The following is a 22,920-nucleotide window of genomic DNA, read 5'->3' as shown; positions in this document are numbered from 1 at the left end:
CAATCTGTCAAACAGTGCTGCTGACTGGAAAATTATTTTTTGGAAAAACTGGAGTACTGAAATTGTTCAAAGAACAGCATAAATTGCACTTCTACTCATTGCCTTTAATATCCTGTCTTTGTGTTCTGTATACAACAGAAGGCGACATTGAGGCCTGAACTCCATTTACCTGCCTTGGTCATGCAAACCTGACTGGCCATACATCTACCAAATTCAGTTATGAAATCTTGCAATTTATTTCCAGCCTCAACAGTTTTTTTTTGAGTGAGAGATCTCCAGATTTTCATTCCCCTTTGCGTGAAGAACAACTCCTTGCTGACACCACTCCTAAACAGCCTCTCTCTAATTTTAGTTGTTCCAGTCTCGCTGTAGCTCATGGATCAGAATGACAATGCTACTGTAAAAGAAAATAATATTTACAAGCCATTACATTATCTGCAAGTCTAACACACACCCACCTCAGTTAACAGAGATAGATAAGACTGCTCCTTAGTTATTTTTGCAGGTCATGCTGACTGCACCAATATTTGGGCCAGAGTTAATGCTTCTAGTTCTTCCCAGCGTTGCACTGCAGTGAAACACCTTCTCTTTCTATTTTTAGTCATATCAAGTCTCCTGTCACAACACTTCATCCATCAGTAATGACCCAGAGAGGCAGGTACAGTGCAGAAATTTTTAAAGGAGGAACAGGAGGTCTTTCAGCCCCACTGTCCTCTTCTGTCCTTCAATTAGATTATGGAACATTCTGGACCAAGAGACAATTCAGCCTATCTTGTCTGCACCAGCTCTTTGAATGAGTGTCTCATTTAGTGCAAATCATAGTCTTCCCATATAACCTTACACATTTTTCCTTTACAAGTATTAATCTAATTCCCTTTCAAAAATCTCCATTGAACCTGCTTCCATCTCACTTGGCAGTGCATTCAGACCTCAGCCACTTGCTGTGTTAAAGTTTTTTGTTGTGTAACATTTGCCCTTAATTTCACAATTTAGTGGAGAATTATCTATTGATGCCTGGCCTAAACCTCCTTTTTGGAGAGTCACAGATTTACGTATCCCTTTGAATGGGAAGTGCTTCTTGACATTACTCCCCTGAATGTTAACCAACTTAAACACATGAATTAGAACCCTCCATTAATTTTCCATTGTTGGGATAATGCAACCTGGCCTATAATAATGTCTTCATAATTTAACCTTTTAGCTCCTATATCATTCTGGTCAATCTGTTCTGGATCTCTGCAAGACTAAGTAATCCTTGCTGAGATGTGGCCTCAAAAAACAGTCCTCCCTCTATCTTATAATGGGAGGTGCCTTCAGGAAAATAATTCCACCAGTAGGGTGAAAATGGGACACCTCTGCCCCAATTTACAGGTGGCACTATAGCAGCCCCATTGCTAGAAGGCTTATTACCATGTGGCATGTTTACATAGACATTTCCATTTTAAACGTGGATATAGGGATTTATAAAAGAAAAAGAACTGCATGCACACAAACACTTTTTAATACATTAAAACAGCCGGGTATGACTGTCAAGATAAAACAATAAATTTGTGGAAATACATAGTAGGTTTATGACCTCAAACAGTAATGTCCATGTCAGTGCTTTCAAAGAGATGCATTTAAGGGTTAAATAACATTGCTGATGTGCACAGAGTTAACCTCTGACTCACTGCAGCAGAACAGAAGGGACAACCTCACATAAGGCAGACATTGCTTCCAACTGCAAGACAATAATATTGACTGGATTTCAAATCCAGGGCCCAAAATGTCATCACAGAATCGCAGGGGATTTGCCAGATCTGCTGACATGCTTTCACAATTTGCACAGGACATGACTAATGCAGTCACAACCAAATCTCAATTAACAATCTGTGATCTCTATTACACACAAGGAATCAATGGTGTCAAAACCTTAGGTATGTAGGGGAGGTGTGTATTTGTGCGTGTGCACTGAATAAAATGTGTAAAATACTGTTTTAGGAGGTGATGACAGGAGACTGTCTAGTTGTCGGGTTGTAAACTGTTGTTTAGGCTCTTGTACAGAATCAATTCTCTCATCAAGCAAGGATGGAGAGAATCTCCTCTTCATTGCTAATAAAGATCCCATGTTGTGGGAATATTGAAACACTGGTGTCAATCCTACTGATCAGATGTAAAAGTTCCTTTTGGATGTTTTTTAATATTCTGTATATCATCAACTAATGGAAGAAATCACTATCTAAAATTAATTGCTTGGTAATGTATGGGTCATTTCATTTACAGACCCACTGAGCACTATGGCACTGTTAAACAAAGGAAGAAACAGACAAAAACGCAAAATAAAAGCAGCCTACACTGTGTAATGAGGTGGTGATTGAACTATTAACTGATGGGATGGAGTGGGGCATTTTTAATACCAGATTCACAACCTGCTTCAAGATACAAAATCTATCAAGTTTGGTGTTAAACACTTGAATATCCTCTGGCAGCAAGTGATGAGTACTATGACAGAACAATATTTAAACCACTTGTCTGGAAACACTTTGCATTCTGCTGCTGACGTTTTGGTGAGAAAAACAGCACTGGGTAACATAACAATGGAATTTCCAGAAGCCTATTACCTGTCAAAGCGCAAGAAAGTTCAGACGTGGTCATTCATGGTGGAAGGATCCTCCGAGTTTGGTAGTGATCATCAATCAGTAGCCTGCTCCAAGTACCAATCTGCATTGTGGAAAGTCCCATTCACTGAAGTGGAGGTGAGGGTCGTGGCACCTGGTAGATCCTCAACTCACCACAGCTGAAACAGACACCTCACAAGTTCTCTGGTCGCTTGTACAATGTCTCAGACAACCAGAGGTTAAACGTTAGAAAAATCCAGAAATGTGCAACGAAACATGACGTGTGCTTTCCAGGTCCATCTCCTAGTCTTGTCCCAAAGTGGCAGTTAACGGGAAATCCCAGCTTTCTGCCCTGTCCAGAACTCTTGAAGCTCCACTTTGCAGCCAAGATCCCGCAGGGCAGCTTTTGCCAAGTCTTCACAGTCTTGGTGTTTGGTCTTTGCCTGCAGGATGAGCATCTCAGCTCCCATTTCCAGGATCAGCTGGGAGAAGTCAGGATTGCGGGCCACCAGGTTACGGAGCAACATGCAGGCCTGTTTCTGTAGAGAGAACGGTTGATAATGCTAAAACAGAGGTTCAACAGTGTTAGATGTGTATATGTTTTTTAAAATCAACCTGTTCAGAGGTCATAATATCTTTAGGACAGGTGGGACTTGAACCTGGACTTGCTGACTCAGGAGCAGGATCATTACCACTGCATCACAAAACTCTCAGAGTCTTAACTGTACCTTTAATCAAGCCATTCAGAGACATTAGGACACACCTCTGAGCAGATGGGCCTTGAACCTATGCCTCCTATGCCTAATACCACCATAAGTGCCCAAGAGGTAGCTGTGTATTTTAATTGCAGTGCATGACTTGAGATATTTTCTAATCAAACTGTTCAAAGATATTATGACACCCATCTGGTCCAGGTTGGACCTAACTTCTGGCTCAGAGGTGGGGTCACTACCACTGCACCAAAACAGCCAAAGTGTTAGCTGTATTTTTTTTTTAATTTTTGTCTATTTTTCTAATCAGCCTATTCAGAGATGTTATTACACACTTCTGGAGCAGGTAGGACTTGAACCTTGGCCTCCTGGTCCACTACCACTGCACAAGAGCCCAAGTGGTGACTGTATGTTAGTAGAGTATATTCAGGTAGTGGGCATTAACTGAGAATTCACTCATTCTTCCACATACAGGAGCAGAATCTCAGGAATTACACTTTTAATTTTCAGTTGTTTCCTTTAAAGTTTTGGTTTGTTTCTGGATTAGTGCTGCCTTTCAGAACAACACATGAAACAGAAGGAGGAGACCAAGCTTGTTCCACCATTCAGTACAACCAAGGCTGAGTGAGAGCTTCACATCATTCCCCATATCCTTCAATTCCCTGAAAGACCAAAAGTCTGTGCAACTCCGCCTTAATATGTAAGGCTTAACCCTCTCAGCCTTAAAGTAAACATAGGAAGGATGGTCTCCATAACTGGGAGGCCAGAAACAGGGGTCACAGTCTAAGGATACATAGTAGGCCATTTAGAACAGAGATGAGAAGAAATTTCTTCATCCAAAAAGTGATAAGCCTGTGGAATTCTATCACAGAAAGTGGTCAAGACCAAAACATTTCGTGTTTTCAAGAGTTAGTTAAACTTCTTAGGACTAGAAGATCAAAGGGTAAGGAGTGAAAGTATGAACAGGGTAATGACCATCACAGATCAGACTCAAAGGGCTGAATGGCTTACTGCTGCTTCTATTTTCAATGACTGTCCTAAATGTATTCAGCAATTAAGCATCTGCAACTCTCTGGGCACAGAATTCCATAGACGCACAACCCTTTGAGTAAGGTCATTTCTCCTCATATTCCTGTGTGATCAGCCCCTTACCGAAGGCTGTATCCCCACATTTTAGACCCCCCCAAAACAGTATAAAGAGTCTCTCAGCATCTGCTCTATCAAGTCCCTTCAGAACCTTGTATGTCTCAATGAGATTGCCTCTCATTCCTCTAATATAAGTCCAATTTCTTAATGTCTGGTTAATCACATTTAGATTTGTTAGCGTCTTTATTCAAGATTAAGAGAAACAGGTGGAAGCTATTAATTGTCTAAGCACATATAAATAGGGAGCAGCTGTTGCACGGTTCAGAACAAGACTGAGGAAGTCAACAAACTCACTCCACAAAAGAAAAGATGCACGTGTTTTGTTTCAATCTCACCACTCCACCTGAAATCTGCGAACACAATTTACTCAGTTTTATTTTCAAATGGATTGGATTCATAAAAGAGACATAAATAGGAACAAACTGAAGCTATATTTGTTGGGCTTTAGAGTTTCATACCTGTGAGTTAACTCAGCCACATTAGGGGCATTTAAACAGTCCTTGGATAAGCATAGGGATGATGATGAGATAGTATAGGGGGCTGGGCTTAGATCAGTTCACAGGTCGGCGCAACATCAAAGGCCGAAGGGCCTGTTCTGCACTATATGTTCTATGTTTCAAATATATCACACTGTAAATAAAAGCTCCCACTTGTGGAAATAGTAGGCTGCAGTCTGATCCCACACAACTAAACTCCCTGACACTGAACTAGCATTATGCTCTATAACGCATGCCCCTACACACCCAACCTCTACTCTACACTCTTTTCCTGTCCCATACATTTTCCTCATTGCCCCTTCAGTTCCACAAATCCCCATCACCTTAAAGCATCCCATATGCTTCCAAACCACCAACCTCCTTACAAATTCCTTCATCCTTTTTCTCAAATCCCATCCCATCTTCAGTTCTTCCCCCAAACCACCAACTTACTTTTAATCCACCCATCTCACCTGGACGTTCGCCTCAGCTGGATGTGCCTTCATTGCCTGCAACGCAATCAGTGCTCCACCACCCTCCATGATCACACGACAATTTTCTGGTTTCCGTAAGGCAAACATGCCCAAAGCAGCACATCCCTGTTCACAGATCTAAACCAATAGAAAACAGAGTCAGTGGCAAAATCCCAGACTCACCCCATCAACCCTATGGCGCAATTACAAAATGCTGCATGAGCAAGGGAAAAATGGTCTTAATATGATTTTGATAAAAATACTCACTATTCATTTTGAAGGATTTTGGACAAATAAAACTGTAAAAAAAGGCTGGAAATCATTGGATTAATTACGGGGTTAAGAGGCCGAGTTTAATTGAAAGACTTGATTTACCAAAGGAAGGCTGATCACAACCAAAAGAGTACTATGTATGCTATATGGAAGGCAATGAAGGAAGAGAATCTGTAGAAAACAAGTGTGTTATTTCTTCAATCTGTGCAATCCTGGAAAAAATCTGATCCAGTAAATTGCTTTGTACCCTGTTATCTTGAAGAATTGCAAGAAAGAACACTCATTCCCTAATAGCTGAGATATATGTTAGGTGGATGTGAGTTTGCTCGCTGAGCATATGGCATTCCAACCAGAACTCCATCAACAAACACATTGGCTCCAAATCAATCTACCATCCTATGAGAAAAAGAACAGGAAATGACATCACTAACCCAAGGAAACCGAAACGGATAAACAGAAAGCAGGACATAACACCAGCGCTTCATCGGAGGCTCACTGATGATGTTGCCTAGAATGGTGACAAAACGTGTGAAAACTAACCTTCCAGCTCAGCGAGCAAACTCACATCCAGCAACTCAACCTGAGCTACAAATCTTCTCAAAACTTGCTATATATGTTAGGTATCATTACTACACAAACTTGGAAAAGAGAAGAAAAGTCTCTACGTCACCAAAACTAAATAAAAAATGGGAAAATATGTAGAATTCAAATACACATATGACCGAGTGCCTTTGCTCCAGAGTTAGTCGACACTTTCTCCAAATAGATTTCACATCAGCACCTGCAGTGTCTAGGAACGGGAGCAGAGCTGGAACGGAGCAGAGATCAAGGCTAACTCAAATTCAGGTAAAAATGGAAAGTGACATCAGAATCAATGCAGACAAGAACAAGCAGCAGAATCTTGGGTGAATGAGAAAGGAAAGTCACTGAAAAACTGGTTTTGTTGGTAAGAATGGTATAGAAGCTGCTCTTCTGAAGCCTCTTTCTTCCCATAGTGCAATATTCTATTCTATGATTCCCTTTCAGCAGATTGACCTGCAACATTAACTTTGTTTCTCTGCTACCTGACCAGCTGAGTATTTTCCGTTTTTAATGTTTTTAATTCCGTAAAGATAGACAAGAAGAATGTCACACAGATTTTTAGATGAAGAATCAACCTATGTCTCTCAAAGCAGTAGAATTGGGTCATTCAGACTCTCAAGCTGTACTATTTATTAGTTTATTTAATGTTAATAAAAATTTAAAATGTTTAAACCCTTGTTTACCTTACTTCTGATTATCGTAAAGAGGAAACAAAGTTAAAAGAAAAAACACATACGACTTCACAGAAGTACTGAAACTGCAGCGGAACTTGGTCCAGCTTCCCAATCTTCAGAGGGGGAAAATTGGTGTTGATGTGGGAAACAGTGGCAAAGTCATGAGAGAACGTGCAGTGGAGTTTGTCTCTTTGCCTGGCTGCCTTGAACCAAACAATTCAAAAGAATTTGAAAGAACAAATTAAATAATACATATAAAACTGACTGAGTTAATAATGAAGTTTATTGAAGAAGAGGTTTGATGTTGGCTCAGAAAAGTGCAGAGGCATTACAAAATGAGTGGTGGCAGTTTGTGTATATTAACATGATAAAAGTCACACCTCCCATACCATGCTCTGGACCTCATAATCCCAGTATTACACACTATCTTTTGAGTGTGGTCAGTAGTACATTATCAATGAGAGAACTAAATTATTGTACACGTGTATAAGGATAATTGACAGAATTTTACCTCCTCCTGTTACTCCACATCACCCCCACCCCTCCATCCAACTCCTAACACACGTTAAAGCAGAATTTGATTCCCATCATCCACACTTTCACTTCCATTGATACAACTGCAGATGCTGGAAAACGGAATTAAAAACATTATAAACGGAAAATACTCAGCTGGTCAGGTAGCAGAGAAACAAAGTTAATGTTGCAGGTCAATCTGCTGAAAGGGAATCATAGAATAGAATATTGCACTATGGGAAGAAAGAGGCCATTCAGCCCATCAATTCCGCACTGACCATCCAAAGAGCATCCCAAGACCCAGCCCTATCCCCGTGATCCCATACTTACCACAGCTAATCCACCTAACCTGTACATCTTTGGACTGCAGGAGGAAACAGAAGCACCCGGAGGAAATTCATGCAGACATGGGAAGAACGTGCAAACTTCACACAGGCAATCACGCAAGGATGGAATTCGAACCTAGATCCCTCATGCTGTAAAGCATCAGTTCTAATCACTAAATCACCTTGCTGCCCACAGCGTTAACATGAAACACTAACTGTTTTCATTCTTCAGATCTACTTGGCTAGATTAATACTTCTGGCACTTTCTGTTTTTATTCCACTTCCACTGACTCTTGCAGGTTTCAAAGCTGCATACCTGTGGGGTTCCCAAGTGTCGGTTCATGGCTAGCACAATCAGGTCTGTTCCACCAGCATTTATGATTGCATCCTTTACCTCATCATTACCTGCGATCGCTCGCAATGCGCACAGAACCTGCTTTACTACTTCCTGCAATTTAAGAGAACAAGAAAAAAGTGCAGTCGTCAGTACTTTCTCAACAGTGATATACTGACAGATTTTTGTTTAAAAGCTTCTTTCATGGGTTTGGAATTCATTGGCTGGACCAGCGCTTACAGCCAATCCTTAAGTACCCTTGAAATGAATGGCTTGCTTGGCCATTTTCAAAGGCAGTCAACTATGTTGCTGTGGGTCTGGAGCGACACGTACGTCTGATCAGATAAGGATGGCAAATTTCCTTCCCTACATTTCTAATCAACCTGTTAAGTTATTACACACCGCTGGAGCAGACGGGACTTGAACCTGGATCTCTCAGTCAAAGGGTAGGTACAGTACCGATGCACCATAAGGCTACTAAAGAACAGATGGGTTCTTACGACAAACAACAATGGTTACATAGTCACCATAATACCAACTTCTTTTTACATGACAAGATTTTGTAATATTGAATTCAATTTCAGTATCTGAGATTCAAATCCATGAGCCCTGAACATTTGTCTAGGATTCTGGATTACTGATCCAGTGATATTAACACTGCAGCACTGCATCCTGTGCGCAGAAGTGCAAGTGAAGTTAAGGGGTTAATTCTGGTCAGCAGTGATCACAATGTACCTTGCCAGAAGTGAATGTACATTTCCACTTGCAGTGAGAGACCATGTGCGTTGATCATGTGAGCAAACTCACACATACTAATATGAGCAACAAATGGTATGCATCAATTTAGTTCATTAGCTATGGTGTCACTGATTCCTATCCTGGAACTCGGTCATCTTCTTGACTGAGTATGGAGCTAAATCTTGCCCCACAAAGAGACTATCATGTCAACTGCATTCAGCTAGCCCACTGCTAAGAGCTCATCCAATACATGTTCTTGAAAGTATCTCACTACAAAATCCTTTATAATCTTCTTCAGCCTAACCCATTCTTCTACACCAACATCAACAGCAATGCCCCCTGCACGAGACTCACCAGTCTAGCTACAGCTCTGCTCTATTCTTAAAATCCTCTTACGAATCCACCTTTCAGCACCTCTCAAAGACCTCTGTCTTACTGCGCCTGCAATATATTCAAAGTACACACTGGCTGAAGCGAAAAAGTTAGCTCTTTGAGTAAACTAACATAATTGTATAGCTACATGTTCACCTGGTTAAATGCTTCCTACTCCTCCATGAGCTGTCACGATACATATTTTAACACAAAAGCGTGTAATGCAGATTGAAGTTATAAGTAGCAGATCTAAAAAAAACTTTTAAAAGAAGTATTTTAGAATTTACATGATAGAAACTGCTAATGCTCGACACAAACCTCTTTGTGCCTTACTTGATATCCAACGAAGTATCCTTCTATTCCGTTCACTTAAGTATAACCACAGTCATCACCTCAACCACTCCTTGTGGTAGTGAGTTTCACATTCTCACCACTTTCTAGGGAAAGATGTTTCTCCCGAATTCTCTGATAAAACAGTGTAGAGCTGGAAGAACACAGCAGGCCAAGCAGCAGAGGAGCAGGAAAGCTGAAGTTTCAGGCCTTGAATTTATTAGTAACTATTTTACATTTATGGCCCTTGGTTTTGGTCCCTCCCACAACTAAAGACATCTTCAACACACTTAGCATAGTGAATGTCTTTATAACTGTAATGATGTGCATCAGATCACCACTCGATCTTTTTTCTAAAGAAAATGAAAGGACCTGTTCTGTACCCGATGCTCAATGCAGTCCGCCAAGAGGGCTACCATGAAGTTGAGACCTCCTAGATCCACGATGTCCTGGCAGAATTCATTCCTGACAGCTAGGCGAGACAACGTAGAGCACAGTTCACTGAGTACTGATGGGTTGTCTGTGAAAACTGAATGAGAAAGAAAAGAGTTTGCATTTATATAGAGCTTTTCAAGATGATGACGATTATACTGGATGTTGGTGAGACCTCTACCATAGTACTGCATGCAGTTCTGGTTGCCCTGCTGTAGGAAGGAGATTAAACTGGAGAGGATTCAGAAAAGATTCACCAGATTGGTTTCAGGAATGGAGGGTTTGTGTTATAAAAATAGACTGGGACTTTTTCCACTGGAACGCAGGAGGTTGAGGGGTGACCTTATTAGAGATTTATAAACTCATGAGGGGCATAGATAAGGTGAATAGCAAGGGTCTTGCCTCTAGGATGGGGGGGGGGTTCAAAACTAGGGGGCTTACTTTTAAGGTGAGAAGAGAAAGTTTTAAAAAGGACGAGGGGCAATTTTTTCTTTTTTCCACAAAGAATGGCTCACGTGTGGAATGACCTGCCAGATGAAGTAGTGGATGCAGGTACAGTTACAATATTTGAAAACATTTGGATAAGTACATGAACAGGAAAGGTTTAGAGAGCTATGGGCTAAGCGCAGGCAGGTGGGACGAGTTTACTTTGGGAACATGGTCGGCATGGACTAGTTAGATCGAAGGGTCTGTTTACAGTCAAATGAAGTTGTAGTCACTGTTGCAATGTGGCAACTAAATTGTACACAGCAATTAGATAAATTACTCGTGAATGTGTTTTAATATGTTAGTGAGGAATAAATATTAAGCAGGTCACCTGTAAAAACTCATGTCCTCTTCTCCAAAACGGTGATTGTGAGATGTTTTATGGTCACTTAAGAAGGTACACAGGACTTTTTTTAAAATTCATTCATGAGGATATCACTGGCTAGATCAGTATTTATTGCCAATCCCTAATTCGTCAGAGGGCAGTTAAGATTCAACCACATTGCTAAGGGTCTGAACTCACAATGTAGACCTGACCAGAGAAGGATGGCAGTTTCCTTCCCTAAAGGACATTAGTGAGCCTAATGAGCTTTTCCAACAAGTATCAATAGATCGATGGTCTTAATTTGACTCTTAATTCCAGATTATTATTGAATTCAATTTTCACCATCTGCCATGGCGGGCTTTGAACCTGGGTAGCAAGAACATTATCTGGGTCTCTTGTGACAACACTATGGCTTTAAGAGGTGTATTTTGTCCTTTTGTTGAAAAGAAGAAAGATTGAGACACAGGTGACGGGCAGTCTTCCCAAAGTCAATAAAGTAAGCAACTTGCGAGGCTTTTTTTTTAAATGTTCGGAATGGAAGCATTTTCAATGGGTGGGGTCAAGCTCCCATACAACCAGTTTCATTTCAGTTTTAGCCTTCAGTAGCAGTTGCTGTGATCTTGAAACTGAAGGTGGACGCTCTTATTCCTCTCTCTGTTACAGCTAAACACTAGGATTCTCCTTCTGCTACTGGAATTGCATATGAGAAAATCCACTTTACTGAATTTGCCTTTGCCAAGGGTGTTTATGGGATGTTACTATAGTGGAACAGTTAATTAGTAGTAGCTAATATATGTCATATTTTGTTAAGCATTTTGATAGTTATAGTTAAATAAATTATTTTATTTTGTTTATATTCGAATTATAATATATGAATAAAGTGTGTTCTGTTTCAAGCCTGGTAGTTTGACCAATCAAATTGCATATGGAACACAACACCTTACATTTACCTTTAAAATAAGGTAATGTTAGAGTCTACACTATCTTCTTAATATGTTTTGAGGGGGTTTGATCTGGTCTATAACACTCTGTATTAACAGTCTTATGATAAAACCACTAGGCTATCGTCTCCCTTGACACCTCATATGAGAAAAGGAACCTGTGATGTACAACACTGGGAGTATGAACCTAGATTTTGAACTCAAGTCTTTAAGTATGCAATCTTCTGATAGAGAGAGAGAGAGAGTGCTACCTAGTCAGCTGAAGCTAACAGGGCTATATCAATAAATACAAATTTTATGGCATACACAGGGCTAGATTATTCAACTGATTGGATATATATTACTTTATTATGAGAATTGAAAAATAATTTTGTTCACTCAACTCCTGTCCCTGCAGGCTGTTATAAAAGCTCAGTCAGCGATTCCATTGTCAAATGAGACTGAGCCATATGAAAGGACCAAGTCTTGGGTGATGCTGATCGTGGGAGGAGAATGATGGTAGGGCTGCCTTAGACAAGGTGGTCAGGATTGAAATAGCAACTATTTCTCAATGCAGAAGATTCTGCTAGATCTCACTACTTATCCTGATACTTGAATAGCCATTTTGTCTAAAAGACAGCAGGAAGTGTCAAAAAGTGACAAATCTGAAGACAGACACAGATATATGAGCAAAGAGAGACAAACCTTAAACAAGATATATATCAAAACATAGATGACAGTCTAGTATATGCACATATTCAAGCAATGACACTCACAGATTACATCAAAGGTTCCCAGGGCATGATTTGCACATAAAATCATACAGCACCTAAACAGACCCTTCAGTCCAACCAGCTCCTGCCAAACATAATCCCAAACTAACCGAGTTGCATCTGCCTGCTCCTGGCCCATATTCCTTCTGACCTTTCCTATTCAGATACATATCCAAGTGTCTTTTAAATATTGTTACTGTACCCACATCAAGCACTTCCTTGGGAAGTGATTCCACATGGAAACCACCTGCAATGTAAAAAATTTGCCCCTCGCGTCTTTTTAAAATCTCTCTCCTCTCACCTTAAAAATGTGCCCCCTAGTCTTGAAATCCCCCACCCTACAGAAAAGACAACTACCATTAACCCTATCTAACCCCTCATGATTTTATAAACTTCTACGAGGTCACCTCTGAACTGCCTACGCTCCAGTGAATAAAGTCCCGGCCTATCCATGAAAAATTCCCAAGGTATCTTTGGAATGTCCTAAAGTACTGAAGGAGGGTAATACCTGAAACACTGACTGCTCCTTTCCTCCAGATGCCGGCTGGCTTGCTGTGTTCTTCCAGCCTTCTGATTGTCTACCCAAGGTATCTAATCCGTACAATAACTAATCTGAGGACTACTCCTAACAAAACACTACTGGAGCTCTATTCAGTATTTTTATTTCACAAACAAACATTAAGAACAAAAAACTGGATTGAGGTTTAATTCGACAACGTATCAGATTCCGTACATAAATAATGCCAATCCAGTAAAATGACAATATTCTTGCTGTCACTGTCATTGCAATGTTAGAATCGTATAAAAATTACAGGTGTGAATCAAGCTTTTTGGTCCAGCTCGTCCATTTATGTTCCATAGAAGTCTGTCTTCATGCTACTTCATGTAACCTTACCAGCAAACTCCTGCATTCCTTTCTTCCTCATGTGGTTATCAAGCTTTACCTGAAATTTAAGCAATTCCCTGCCATACTCTATTCAATAGCAAGCTCCTCATCCTTACCACTCCCTAGATAAAGACTTTCCTCCCAAATTCCTGACTGGATTTATTTATAGTCCCCAGTTCCCCAACAACTGGAAATAACTTATCATAATCTCATCCAACAATCTCCTTGCATCATTTTAAAGACTTCTTTCAGACCACCACTCAACCTTAGCTTTGTTTGGAAAAAGTGCCTCAGTCTGTTAAACCTGGCTGTAACCTTTCAGCTTTTGCATGTGTCAACGTCAACATTAGCCATTAGGATAGGATTCCCCAGCACAGTTTCTGTGCCCTACCTTTTGCAGCTTCAATGATTATCCGAAGTCCATCATTCTCCATCACTATCAGTTTGGCATGATCGTGAGCACGGCCAAAGGGCACCCGGATATCGTCGTCATAGGTCATGACCCGCAGGGCTCTCCCTGCCTCTCTGACCACATCCGCCTGATTGCCATGGTTCACAATAGCGCCAGTCAGAAATGCCAAAACACCTAGCTGCACGAAGTCTTGGCGATTCTGCTCGTGTTTCAGACAACTGTGACGGATGGCGCGGATTGTCACTGCGTTCAGAGCTGCATGGTCCCGGTGCTGCTTCAAGATCTCCAGGAGGAGCTGCTGGCCCTCTGGGTCGAGGAGGTCTGGCTGACCATCCAGCAGATTGGCCAAGGCCTGGATTCCCTTCAGCAGATAGGGCGCATTGGACATCAGTTGTTGACAGGAAGAAAGAACCGTGGGATATGCTGACTTTTCGGCTGCCAGATGACGGTGAGCAAAGTCAAGGCTACATTGCTCACTGAAGTTAGTTAGGTGATCCCCCATTTCATCCAGAGCCATGAGATCCAAAGCTCTCCGAAGCTCTTCAAGGGCCTAAAAAGACAAGTAATCATTTGCTATGCCAATAACTTGTATTTACATAGTGGATGGTAAACCATCCAAAGGGGCTAAGATCTCAAATAGTTGTGAGTTGCAGGGGATTACTGCAATAGGAAGAGCCAAGGGTAGTGAACAATTTTAAAACCAGGATGAAAGTTTTGAAAGTTGAGGCATTGTTCAACTGTGAGCCAAAGTTAGTCAGCACACAGTAAGCACAGGGGAGACACATGAATGGGGCTAAATGACAGCTATGACTTGTCCACTCTGTCATTTCAAACTACATTTCAAAAATAATTATTTAATTTGTCAGCCTCTTTAGATGGCTGTTTCCGAAAAGCCATGTCAAAAGGACAGGAAACTGAGTGACCCTGTGGACTGATGGATTCAAGACATGAATACTTTTGCTACTCCCATCTGATATCTCCCTCCTCCTGGGGTACATGTATCAAAATATCACCAGGCCACATTGACTGCTTGAGCCAAACTTTGCACCACTGTATAACCAGGCATGGGACAGTATTAGGGCAACGGAGCAGGTAGGCTGCGCAGAGTTTCCTATTGTCTGCTTTCAGCAGGGCAGGGCTACAAATTCACTACAAGCGCAGAATGCAATTGATGCTGGACATGCAATTGACTTGCAAAACCGGTTTGTTCATGTGTATTTCGAGAGCAGGCTGAGAAAAAGGTTTTCAAGGCTGCAATATATGGATGAGAAATAGGAGAGGGAACCTTTGCGCATGCACAAGGAATTATTGCAGGAAGGAAGATAGAAAATACAGCAGGTCACTGGTTACAATGTGCCATCGTGTAAGCAGAATTAAGCAAGGTCAGTGTCACAGATAAGAAACAGTGAAGGAAAATGAAATGTGCTAAAGAGTAATTGACACATTACGGAGAAATTATTTACCTATTCACCATCATAAGAATGGCACTGGTGACTTGGACTACAACAGTCTTAGAGCAATGACCAGAGCAGAAGTAGACCTAAAAAGACTTGTACAGAAATTTGAGGAAGAGTGGTCACCAAGATCTCAATGAGCAAAAATTAGAGATAAAGCAGTAATTAGGAAGTATTAAAGCTAGAGTTCTTAGGTGGTTGAAAATATCATTTTTGAAGAGTGGATAAATCGTGGCTGTGGAAAGGAGGTTATTGATGTTTTCAGCAAAAATAATGGCTGGTGATCAGATGTTTTGTTTAGAGGGGGCTAAGAACATAGGAGATGCATCATCTGATGAACAGTTTCAAAACAAATGGAATTTAGTCTTAAAAGATATGCATCACAGAAACACGTTTACTAACTGAGAACTTCATTTTAAGAAAATGTACAAATAAAGAGATTTTGAAAAATTACATCACAAACATACAGCCTCTCATACATTGCTATCACCTGCAGAACAATGTGCTTCTGATCACTGGCTTCTGTAGTTGTATTCTGGACAGCCTTCACTATGTTAATAAGGTCAACACCTGCAGAGAAAGTGAAGCAGATCCAAAAGAAAATTAAACATTTCTAGTTCTGTCAATTGCTTAAGTCAATGGCCTTAGCGCAACAGCGGCCAATGCTTCTTTCTAGTCATTCATTCTAGCATTTCAGGAAAGAACATTTGCTGCTCATCCCTAATTGCCCCTGGCAGGATGATAGCAAACCACTTTCAGCTATCCACATGGTGCAAGTGCACCAACAACACTTTCTGTAGTAGTATGATACAATTAAGTGTCTTGCTAAGTTGTCTCCAAGGAAAGTTAAGAATCAACCACAATGCTGTCCATCTCCAGTCATGTGCAGGTCAGACTGAGATTTCCTCCCTTAAGGACATTGGTGGGTTTTTACAAGACTGTAGCAGATTCATCTTCATGAAACGAGAAGCATTTTTGTTCAGATTTATTGACTGGATTTAAATTCTGTCAGATGCAATAGTAGTGTTTGAGCTTATGCCCCTGGATCAAATCTGTGATTTTCTATTCCAGTAACAGTACCATCATGCTAATCTCAGAATGCATTATGCCTTGTGTGAACTTTTTCCTGTGATTATTCAAAACTTTACTCACCTTGTGACTCAAATTGTTGTATTGCTTCACTCAGAGCCTCTTCTGGCTCCATTTGAAACTCAGTTATGTTTTCTTGCACCACAGAATCAAATGTCTCCTGAGTAATCCGTCTGCTTGCCATTCTTCTGTAAACAACTTTTCTTTCTAAGAAATAAGTTGCAGGTTAACTTCAATTACATGGACTTGGAGTTATTATTATCTTTCAGAGAGTGCAGAAAAATTAGGTTCTTGCACAGTCTTCTCTAGAAAAGAGAAGCTGATGTGATGTGATAGATATCTAAAATTACACTACGGTTAACATACAGATGCTCCCTCTTGTAGTTGAAACTAAACTCATGATAGACACTAGTAAATCAAACAGAATTCAGGTAGAATATTCTGCCCTTTTGACAGAATAATTTGGAGTTGGCTGTCAAATGGTATAGCTGAAACAAATAACATAGTATTATAGAGAGAACCAGATAAAGAAAGGACGGAATAAATTATGCTGATGGAATCAGATGAAGCAAGGAATGCTGTGTACAGCATGGTCACCCTGTGGGACCTACTGGTTTTAAATTATTCTCACAATTGCTAAATACATCTTAGATTTTACTTTCTTGCCTCTCCCAGGAGTACAATTGATTCACGAGGGTTAGCCAATGGCAGGATAGTCCCAATTTGATAATGGCTGCTCTTGCATTCCAATGTTTGAAGTTAGACAGATCCCTAACAAAAATAAGTGAACAGAATATCACATCAGTATACTAAAGTTCAGCAGAGAATGCCCTATTTGGTATTAGGGTACAACAGCAGGAACATCCTTGGACATTCACCTTCTGAACCAAACAAAAAATGGATTTTATTCTCTATAGTAAATATTATTTAATAGATTGCTCGTGTAGTTAACAATAAAACAAATCGTATTGCTGTACTAACAGCCACTAAACTTAAGTGTAATTATAATCCTGAATATCAACCACGCTCTCTTCTACCTACCTCAAAGCTGCAGTTCCTCCGTGTGTCACACCCTTGTTAATCCCCACCCCCACCCGTTACTATGGCAGCGGCGAGGATTCGTTCCTAGCCATTTAGTGACAGAGACGGAACAATTTTACCCGCGCACATAAAGTTAATCTTATGTTTTACGGATTTCCGTACTTTTAAAACGTGAAGGAGGGAGTTTTTTTAATCCTTTGGTTTTTTTTATTCCTTTTGTTTGGTTCAAACTCTTGTCAATTGTAATTGTTGGCCACACATTGAATGGACAATCAGTTATGATCCTATTGAATGAAAGAGCAGGCTCGAGAAGCCAAATTGCCTATTCCTGGTACAATTTCTTATAGTTTCAGTGTTAAGGGTGAAACATTTCCATCTTATCAGAAGTCTGGCATCATGGAGTGTTGTTAAACGCTTATAGTTTTAGGGGTGAAGTCTGACCATGGGCCTAGAAGTGCCCCCCTCCATTCCCAAGTAATGTAGCCACACTAAGTGATGCCATCAGACTAGACAAGGGCAAGCAAGCCCTCAGGACCCAACTAAAAAGGACCTTTGTGGTTGAGTTCTTGTAAGATGCAAGCTTTTGGTGAAAAGCTATCATTCTCTGGTAGTTGCAATGAAAGATCAGGCAGCTGACAGCAGCTCTTGCACATTGTGTTGTAGCTCCATTTATGTTTGAAGTGTGAAGCCTAGCAGGTGCGTGAGTGGCAATACCAATGCAGTTGCTGCAATGAATTAACAGGCACTGATCGCACATGAGACATGTGATTGAGATGCCAGGTACCCATCCCCCTGTATGGCAGTCATATGCAATGGCAAATGTACAACAACAACTCTCATTCACCGAACTGGACACATTGAGTAGGCAGAGATATGTAGCCAGGCAGTGTACAGCAAACCATTCATGGCACTGGAACAAAGTCCTCGCAAGCTGCCCACAGGCGCAGGCCTCCACAACCCCCTTGGTCCACGAAGCTTTCATCTGCCAGGATGGCCTCCTGTTGCCATATCCAGGGGAAAGAACTTCTCTTCTCTCCTGTACAGACTTCAGGGGAAGCTCTAGTGAAGCATCATTGGAAAGTCTATGATCAGAGGGCTCAGCCTCAGAATTGAGAGAGTGCTAATTTAAGACTGAGCTGAGGAAGAATTTCTTCTCTCAGAGGGTTAGGAGTCTTTGGAACTCCTTATCACAGATAGCTGTGGGGAGAGAGTCCTTGTGTATATCTGAGGACAAGTTACATTCTTGGTCCCATTTTACAGCATTTGGCCCATATGCCTCTAAACTTTCTTGTTCATATACCTTTCCAAGTGCCTTTAAAATGTTGTAATTGTACCCGCCTCCACCACTTCCTCTGGCAGCTCGTTCCACAAACGCACCACCCTCTGTGTGAAAAAGTTACTCCCCAGGACCTTTTTAAATTTCACCTTTCTCACCTTAAATCTACACCCTCAAGTTTCGTACTCCCCCACCATAGGAAAAAAACTTTGTCTATTCACCTATCCATGCCCCTCATGATTTCATAAACCTCCATAAGATCACCACTCAGCCTCCAAAGCTCAAGGAAAAATAGCCCCAGCCTATTCAGTCTCTCCCTATAGCTCAAACCCTCCAGGTCTGGCAACATCCTTGTAAACCTTTTCTGCATCCTCTCAAGTTTAACACGATCCTTCCTCTAGCAGGCCACCAGAATTGAACACAGTTTTCTAAAATTGGTCTCACTCATTAATAAATTGAAGGGGATTTGAAGCAGAACTGGACCTGCTTTCAGCATCAATGGGAAAATTATGAGACAGCTGCAGAAAATCTCAACAACTGTATTTCCAAATCTGGATAGTGAGTGGCTTGGAGGGGAGTCTGCATGTGGTGGTGTTCTGATGTATCTGCTGCCCTTGTCCTTCTAGATGTAAGTGGGCGTGGATTTGGAAAGTGCTGTCTGAGGATCTTTGGTGAATTTCTGCAATGCATCTTGTTGATAGTACACACTGCAGGTGCTTAGTATCAGTGGTAGAGGGACTGGATGTGATGCCAATCAAATAGGCTGCTTGTCCTACATGGTGTCAAGACCCTTGGATATTGTTACAGCTGCACCCATCCAGGCAAGCGGGGACATATACATATACAGGTTATAAAGATTCACAAAAACTAAATTTAATCTGACACGTCAGTGCAGTACTGACGGTGTGCTGCACTGTCAGCTGCATGCCCTCTGGAAGAGATCACTGAGAGTCTACAGGGAAAGGGCAGGAACGTGGATGTGAGGAGTATCAGGTCAGTCTAGAACCGACTGAATGGCTGTTTCTCAAGGGTCTGTTTCTACTTCTTATGATCTTATGGACCTGTCTGATTAACGACCTGGATGAATAGAAATTTCCACCAGTTGGGAAGATTGCGAAGACTGAGGATGTTGTCCTTCATCCCTGCCAAACTTCTTACTTTCCCCATAAGTTCCATTCCCCTTCTTTGGCTACTTCCTCAGGCCATACCTGTTTGTTCATGCTTATCCTGGACTGAACCTTCAACCTCATATTCTCATATAAAGACCACCCAGATCTACCTCTGTTATATTTCCTTTTTCCATTTCCTGCTTCAGGTCATCGACTGAATCTCCAGTAGATGACTTTGTACCTCTTGGCTTGTGTATTTCAAAGGTCTACAGTGAAACTTATTTTGTAGAACCTAGGGGTTCAGGTACATAATTCTTTGAAATTTGCGTCACAGATAGACAGGTTTCAAAATGTTTGCAAAAGTCTTGCCTTTTTGATTTTGTAGATTTCAAATTGCCAATGATTCTGCTGTCTCAATCTATTCCACTCAGTTATCACTGCTGAATGGAATGTGTGCACAACTCCTGGGAAAATAGCTTGAATCCACTACCTTAGAGGCAAGAGTCTCCCAAAGGACATTGGAAAGTGAGAAAGAGTAACAAAAAATCTGTTCACTCAATCAAGTCCCAGTCTTTCAAAATCAATGATCAATATTCTGAATCCTAACTTATCCAGAGAGTTCCCTCAGGCAGAGTTTTGAAAGGTTTCTATTTACACCTCCAGATGACTTCAAACAAAACATTCAAATCATTGGCCTAACATTATATCCTCTATTATAATTCCTTGACTAATTACCTTTCTTGCTAAACATTTCTGTAGTTCCATGCATTATATTCCTCATTCTGTCTTTCTAACCATTATGATTCTACAATTCATTTTACCTTGTGTTAATTTTCATTACAAACATTTCTCCAGCTCATTTTATAATTATTAAATTATACAATTTAATTTGTACAATTCATACAACCATGAAATAATATAGCCCAGGAAGTGACTATTTGTCCCAACAGTCTAATGCTGATTCATTGTCAACGTATCAAACTGATCTGATTCCCTGCCTCTTTCCCCAGAATCTTCTAAATATGAATGATTATTCCACAAAATAATGGGTGCACCTGAGGAGCCCTCTGTGCAGTTCATGTCAGAGATAGCAGAGAGGTATCTTTTCATTTATTGAATATGCCAGAGTTACCTGTGCTACAAGGTAAGCAATCAGGAGAGTGGCTTCCTCATGAGTCACGCCTACATCTTCCCACCTCATGCTTCGTCATCAAATCAGCATTCACGTCTCAGTGAGTGAAGTTGCCTATAGCCCAACAGCTGATCCCACATTAGCCTGCTATACTGGTGAGGTCAAGCAATCCTCTTTGCCTATCAAACCTGTGATGTCATAGAGGTCAGAGTGTATGTTTGACCTCTCCCCTCGACAAGCAAGTTCAAAGCTAACCTGCTGTCATCCATGGCGCGATCACTATAATGTTATCAGACCTCGCTACAGTGCATCATCACTCTGTCCAAAAGCAAACAGACTACAATCAAGTACAATTGTAAAGATTGGAAAACACAAACCGTGTAGGATTTACAGCACTAATTTGTACATGGAGCGATCTCCAAGATTGAGATATATCTCTGAGCTGCAATGGAAAAGTTACTGAACCTGGGGTGTACGAGGACTCTCAAGATGGTGTAGCCAATGACATAAACTTTGCACTATCACTCAACTCTTTACTATATAATTCCCCGTCAAACGTCCCTGCACTATAATCTTGTTGGGAGCATTCACAGAATCAAAAATGCAGGATTTTTGCCAACATTTTGAAACATTTCTTCCAAGGCTATGTCTATAAATGGCTACCAGGTACATGATGCCTACAGAAACTTCATAATTGCAAATTATTACAGCACATGTGTGAACTGGTTTACTCATAAGGCTAATACCTCAAAAAAATTGGTTAAAAAAAAACATGGCCATGCACCATGTCCGGAGACACATTTCTTACAGAGTTAGGTTATAAACTAGGGAAAACAATCGGCGAAGGCAGTTATTCTAAAGTGAAAGTAGGGAGTTCCAAGAAATACAGGGAGAATGTTGCCATAAAGGTAGTAGACAGGAAGAAGGCTCCACCAGACTTTGTCAATAAGTTTCTGCCAAGGGAGTTGGCCATCTTGAGAGGAATCAAACACCCTCACATAGTTCAGGTCTATGAATTCATTGAAGTTTGCAATGGGAAGCTTTACATTGTTATGGAGCAGGCAGCAACAGATCTTCTCCAGTTGATCCAACACAGGGGCCACATCCCATGCAATGAAGCCCGTCATTTCTTTACGCAGATTGCTTGCGCTGTCAAATACCTTCACGAGCACGACATTGTCCACCGAGACCTCAAGTGTGAAAACATCCTGTTGACTGAAGAAATGCAGGTAAAGATCACCGACTTTGGATTTGGCAAGAAGATTCACGGCTATCCTGACCTCAGCAGCACTTATTGTGGTTCTGCTGCCTATGCCCCACCTGAAGTCCTCATGGGGGTCCCCTACGACCCCAAAAAGTATGACATTTGGAGCCTGGGCATCATTCTTTATGTGATAGTGACCGGGTGCATGCCCTTTGATGATTCAAACATCAGCAAGTTACCCAAGAGCCAGCAGAAAGGAGTGGTCTACCCAGATAGCATCCAACTGGAGGAGAAATGCCAATCTTTGATAAGGGAGCTGTTACAGTTTTGCCCTTCAGGACGACCAGCTGCCAACCAGATTGTCAAGCACGTATGGCTTAGAGACATCAAGTAGAATGACCCGAAAACCCTATGGGCCTGAACATTAGTTTCTTCATAGTGTTACCATAATGAGTGTAACAACGTTTCTAAAACCACTTGCAATTAAAGCTTTGAAAATGCACAAGCTTTCTTTTTCAGTCACTATCGGAGGTGTTGATTCGAAGGAGGTTCTACCTGGTGAACCATATCTGAAGGGAAACCAGTTTGGCTGTTGTCACATACACACTACTGCCATCATCGCTGAGGTATATCGCAGCTTTGAAACATCAAACTTATTAGAGATTAGAAAAGTGCACCAGAAGGTTATGAAGGAATTTGACAGTGTCAATGATGTTTCCATTTTTGAGTAAGTCCAGAATTAGGGGTCATAAATATAAGATAATAACAAATCTAACCTGGAATTCAGGAGAGACCTCTTTACTCAGTCAGTAGTGAGAGAGGAACTCACGACTGCAG

The 22,920-nt window shown here is 41.0% G+C and overlaps 3 protein-coding genes across 3 annotated transcripts in view; 1 reads left to right on the top strand and 2 right to left on the bottom strand.

The window, feature by feature from the left end:
* The window catches only part of slc25a42 (solute carrier family 25 member 42), a 49,624-nt gene extending 46,924 nt beyond the window's left edge, over nucleotides 1–2,700 (bottom strand). Inside the window, exon 1 of the mRNA XM_048559617.1 lies at nucleotides 2,601–2,700. The gene's annotated coding sequence lies outside the window, so the exon portion shown is untranslated. The remainder of the gene's footprint in view (nucleotides 1–2,600) is intronic.
* Nucleotides 1,483–17,398, bottom strand: armc6 (armadillo repeat containing 6). The gene is made up of 8 exons (XM_048559614.2): nucleotides 17,363–17,398; nucleotides 16,385–16,528; nucleotides 15,723–15,802; nucleotides 13,758–14,328; nucleotides 9,928–10,073; nucleotides 8,087–8,218; nucleotides 5,403–5,540; nucleotides 1,483–3,136 (listed from the first exon to the last, which is right to left on the bottom strand). The coding sequence occupies exons 2-8, from the start codon at nucleotides 16,503–16,505 to the stop codon at nucleotides 2,924–2,926; spliced, it is 1,401 nt and encodes a 466-aa protein (XP_048415571.2). The 5' UTR covers nucleotides 16,506–16,528; nucleotides 17,363–17,398; the 3' UTR covers nucleotides 1,483–2,923.
* A 4,266-nt stretch (nucleotides 17,399–21,664) lies between these two features.
* On the top strand, nucleotides 21,665–22,566 carry LOC125465775 (testis-specific serine/threonine-protein kinase 6-like). The gene has a single exon (XM_048559618.2). It carries the CDS (start codon nucleotides 21,665–21,667, stop codon nucleotides 22,475–22,477), a length of 813 nt encoding a protein of 270 aa, XP_048415575.1. The 3' UTR covers nucleotides 22,478–22,566.
* The last annotated feature ends 354 nt before the right edge of the window (nucleotides 22,567–22,920 follow it).

The sequence above is a fragment of the Stegostoma tigrinum genome, chromosome 30, assembly GCF_030684315.1.
Source record: "Stegostoma tigrinum isolate sSteTig4 chromosome 30, sSteTig4.hap1, whole genome shotgun sequence".
NCBI lineage: Eukaryota > Metazoa > Chordata > Chondrichthyes > Orectolobiformes > Stegostomatidae > Stegostoma > Stegostoma tigrinum.
Note: the sequence above shows the minus strand (reverse complement) of the source record. Positions and strands in the feature narration are given on the sequence as shown.